Consider the following 4,656-nt stretch of genomic DNA (forward strand, 5'->3'; position numbering starts at 1 on the left):
TTCTTACTAACTCTCGTATCAACCGACCGGCAACTACTGGCTGCATGCCCTGCAATAAACCCCGATGTAAAGTATGCCCACACATGACCACTACACAGCGCGCCACCAGCACGGCTTCAGACTACTACGTAAATATAAAAGGTAACTTTAACTGTGACTCCGCTAATATCGTATATCTTCTAGAGTGCACTGTTTGTAGGCAACAATATATCGGCCAAACTGAAACGCCCTTCCGAATACGGTTCAATAATCACCGCTCTCATGCAAAAAGCTGCCCTTATTTGCCCCTGTCAAGACATGTGAACAGTCCCGGGCATGCATTTGATCATCTTAAAGCAACGATTTTAGAATCCGCCTTCAAAACGCACCACGACCGCGAGGTTCGGGAATCTTATCTCATTTATAAGTTTGGGTCAGCCATACTTGGAATTAATGAAAGTTACGGAAAATTAACGTGCTTATCCCTCGAATAAACTTAGCGGCTTCATAATTTTTATAACTATGTTCATTATTCCTACCCTCGAGTTTGCCATCAGAATTCGCAGAAACTCTCCTAATACAGCAGCTTTGTTAGCTTAATGCGGCTCAACAATGCCATTTGTCCGGGAGAAGGAGGCCTCGTTCCCACCACCACTTAAGAATGTTTAACTCTTTGTGATCTATTCATGTTTAACCTTTTGTGACCCTACCTATTTCCTGTTCGATTGCTAGCTTCTGTGAAATGCTCTTTTGTGCCCCCTATCTATTCTCTTCATCCGCGGGGGCCACACCCATCTTCGCTTTCCCTAGAACCAGTCTCCCCAGCCACTGAATACCTTGCTGTATACTCTTCCCTTTCTTTACAAACCGCGGTTGACCATTTCCCCCATTGTCTGAACTTGCAACCCGCGCGGCATACGTTGACCCGTCATGGTGCAACCTTGAACGCTGCATTGTTAACACGACCCCTTTTTCTCTCTCTTGCTCCCCCCCCCCCCCCGTTTTTTTTTTTTTTTTTTTTTTTTTTTTTTTTTTTTTGTTGTTGTTTGTTGGTTGATGTTGTAACGTAGGCGTAGCCTGACTGTATGCACACTCTCCATTTGCGAAACATTTTCCATTCCTTCTTACAGTTTTATGCAAACCTATATAAGAAATGTGTTCAATGTTTGCGACACCATAATCATGTAACTTTACTCTGATGAAGGCAAGTCCCATTGCCGCTACGTAAGTAAACATTGTTTGTTATTGTTCTTGCTGTGTATCCGACTCTTTACTTATACTATTTCTGCGCGCTTTGTGAGTTTATCTTTCTCTAGATTTATATATATATATATATATATATATATATATATATATATATATATCTATATATATATATATATATATATATATATATATATATATATATATATATATATATATATATATATATATATATATATATATATATATTTCGCGGATTTTCTTTTTCAGTCAGAATAAACGTATGCGCAATTAGTTCGTCGCTGAAAATGCCGCAGTTAGATGCCGTGGGTACCTTCAAGTGCCTCATTGACACTATAGTGATTAGGACAGTACTTCTCAAGTTATACTACAATTAATTAAAATTAATTATTAACTCTCATTAACGAAGAAATGCTGCCCGCTTCTCCACAGTACTGCAAACATTATTCATTGGGTTTTTTTCGAGTTACGCCATTACTCTTTTTTTAAAATCTTGGTGCATGATAGCTGCGACACCCTGTATATATATATATCGCTTCATAGCGATACATGGGTACATACGAAGGTATTCCATAAAAAATTCGGCCACCTTCGCAATTGGGATGCGAAGACTGAGAAAACAGTGGAGCCTTCACCAGTTTCAACTTGGCTTTTCTAAGTTCTGCCCATCTTATCGGCAGATGGGACACTGATTCCGCCAAGCGCTCATTCTCTCTCTCAACTAGGGGAACAGCTTCACGTCAGAGCTTACGTCATCACTAGGCGTAGCCAATGCCCGACGCGCGCGCCTCCCCACCCGAACATCTGCACCGCGACCCGCACTCCCCACACCTGCTCGTCGGCTCCTTACCTCCTCGCAACTGCCCCCCACTTCTTGGCCTAGTATTTTTCTTTCTCCACTTCGCTGCGCCGATTTCTGAGCGACTCCCGGCACGGCCGGATTTCCAGCTTAAACAGCGCCGCTGTTAAAAAGCCCCGAGGCCTTTTGGGGGCGAAGCACCTTAGGGCCGAGCCTGTGTCCGCCGTCCGTCCGGCGTCCGTGCTCACGGCACAGCACCGTGTAAATCGAAACATCTACGAACAAAATGTTCACAAAAAGTTAGAGAGAGACGCACAGCACCTCGTAAATAGAAACATCTGTGAACAAAAGGTTCACAAAAGGTTATTGAGGGAGAGAGATAGAGTGCTCCTGGAGAGCCGTGCTTCGCATGCGCGAGGAGCATTGGATTGGATTGAAATGGGTTGGATTGGATTAAATTGAATTTGATTGGATTCGATTGGAACTCGTTTTAGCAGCAGTAAGCACTCTCACGGGTGATTTACGGTAAGAACGATCCCCAGTGCTTCGCCCACTCTCCATGATTCACTTCGTGGAGAAGCGTGAATTTTTTTTATTTGCACCAGACTGCTTACAAGGTGCCTGAAACTGGCAGGAAATGTCTTCCCAACATGGCTTGTGTGTAGCAGTGGTGGAGCCGACTTAAGCGTAGAGCAGCGGTTCCAGCATTCCATTTGAGAAACTCCCGGACACTTCGAATTTCCTGCAATTTTTTAATAGACACTAACTTTATTGAGGGCTGCGAAAATACGCTTTTAATGCAGCTTGTCGATCTGAGGGTGTGTGCTGGTCGTTGACAATGAGCGCACTCAGACGACGCGGGGGTGGTAAGCCATGACCGCGTTGGCCAGGTACAGGAGGCTGTTGAGAACTCCCAGGGCGCCAGCGATCGCCCCCTGGACGTAGATGCCCACCCGTGTTTCGATGCACAGATAAGCGATGCTGGCCGGAACGTGGATGAACGTCGCCATGAAGAAGTTCATCCGGTACAGCATTGAGCCGGGAAGCTCCAGGGCGCCTGGTGGAGCGTAAGTATAGTGTCATGTCTGAGCGCACTTTCTTGGCGTCATTTGCAAATTTTACAAAAGCTAAGTGCAAAGTTGAAACGTAGTTAAAAATACTTGCTCGCCTTTCTGCAACGATGCATAGACGCGTTCAGGGAGTACTTCACGTCCGAATGCATATTAACTTGCGCACTTACTACTAATTGTAATTATATCCCTTCACTCACGAAAGAGTGGATGCGTGTTTAGCTCAGCATATATCCGTTTGAAGACACGGAATGTTTCAGATACGCGCCGTTGTACGGTTGGCGTTGTACGGCTGAACCCAAGGATGCGGGTTAATTCCTGGCTGCGGTGGCTGCTTCTCTGGAGGCGAAACGACCGCGTGTAGATATTTCGACGCCCGTTGAAGATCCCCTGGTGGTCCACATTAATTGGGCACCTTCCACTACGGCGCGCCCAAAGCCCAGGTGTAGCTTAATTCGGCGCGTTAAACCCCACAATCAATCGCCGGTGTTTCAGATCCCCGCGTATATAATCAAAGCACTCACCGACCAACACGCACATGAGGATCAGGAGCGAGTTGAAGAAGAAGACGATGGAGGCGATGAAGAGGATGAGCGCGTCCAGGCGCAGCTTGAAAAAGCATTCGACGTCCAGGTGACCTTCGCTCAGCAGGAACACGATACCGGCACCGGTGACCATCTGGAACAGCTTGAGGATCCCGCTGGCTGTCAGCACGTACTCGCAGTAGCAACCCATGGTCCTTGACGAAGCCCTCTCTTAGTGCAACAGCGACTGGTGTCTCAGAGGAGGCGAAAACCGCTCTGCTCGGCCGGTTTTGCACGGCACCGCGCATGGACTGCCGTTGTTGCTGTTGTTGTTCCACGTCTTATGGCGCATACCCACGCGGGGGATTGGCCAGGAATCGAGCAAGATGGGGGCTAATTCGACCGCTCACAACTTAACGGTAGATACCTATCCGTTGGCATCCATGGTAACAGCGCAAGATTAGAAGGAAGAATTGGCTAAAAATTGAAAGTTGTGGTTGAGTTTGAGAAAACATACCCGTAATAATAAAGGCTAATAGGGCAGACGCTTTGCGAGTAGTCCGCGTGCCACGAAAGATGATGATGGCGACGTCCCTGGGCTGACACCTAGGATGTAGTTGATTTCATTCATTGGAGAGAGAGAGAATAAACGTTTACGGATAGCAAAAGATGGGAGGGGATTGAAGTTTTAATTAATTAAGCAGGCCTCGGTCCAAGATCTTGAGAATGGGCGGCGGCATCGACAGCCCTTTGGCCAGCCTAAGCTGGTCGTCCAGGCCGGTGCTCGCCGGGGCTCTCGATAGCGAGTTGTCAGACGGTCGTAGTCGTAGTGGTGCCACAAAACTTATATATGCTCTCAGAGAAACTGGCCAGAAAGAGGGCACTTAACGAGGGAAGCAATAAGGGGTGAAAAAAGACAAGCGTAGACAACGCCAACACCTGCTCCCCTCACCCAATGGCCGCACCTCCTACGTCGCCGTTGCCACCTTTATTGGGATTTAAAAAAATAAATGAAAGAATGGACTAACTTAAGAAAAATATTGCATGTGGCCCCAGTGGA

General features: G+C 46.7%; 1 protein-coding gene across 1 annotated transcript; it reads right to left on the bottom strand.

Moving 5' to 3' along the window:
* Window positions 1-2,850: 2,850 nt before the first annotated feature.
* LOC144140887 (uncharacterized) lies at window positions 2,851-3,877 on the bottom strand. Its single transcript, XM_077672378.1, has 2 exons — window positions 3,597-3,877; window positions 2,851-3,059 (listed from the first exon to the last, which is right to left on the bottom strand). Exons 1-2 carry the CDS (start codon window positions 3,805-3,807, stop codon window positions 2,851-2,853), a joined length of 420 nt encoding a protein of 139 aa, XP_077528504.1. The 5' UTR covers window positions 3,808-3,877.
* Between the last annotated feature and the right edge of the window lie 779 nt (window positions 3,878-4,656).

This window comes from Haemaphysalis longicornis, unplaced genomic scaffold, assembly GCF_048455015.1.
Source record: "Haemaphysalis longicornis isolate Haplotype H1 unplaced genomic scaffold, Haemaphysalis longicornis Haplotype H1 scaffold_530, whole genome shotgun sequence".
Classification (NCBI taxonomy): Eukaryota; Metazoa; Arthropoda; class Arachnida; order Ixodida; family Ixodidae; genus Haemaphysalis; species Haemaphysalis longicornis.

What these genes read in the sequence shown, in the direction of transcription:
- LOC144140887 (XM_077672378.1), bottom strand. Translation starts at nt 3,807, where the DNA reads ATGGGTTGCTACTGCGAGTACGTGCTGACAGCCAGCGGGATCCTCAAG. An exon ending in CCTCATGTGCGTGTTGGTCG is followed by an intron (nt 3,060 to 3,596) that starts GTGAGTGCTTTG and finishes ACGCTCCACCAG; the next exon opens with GCGCCCTGGAGCTTCCCGGC.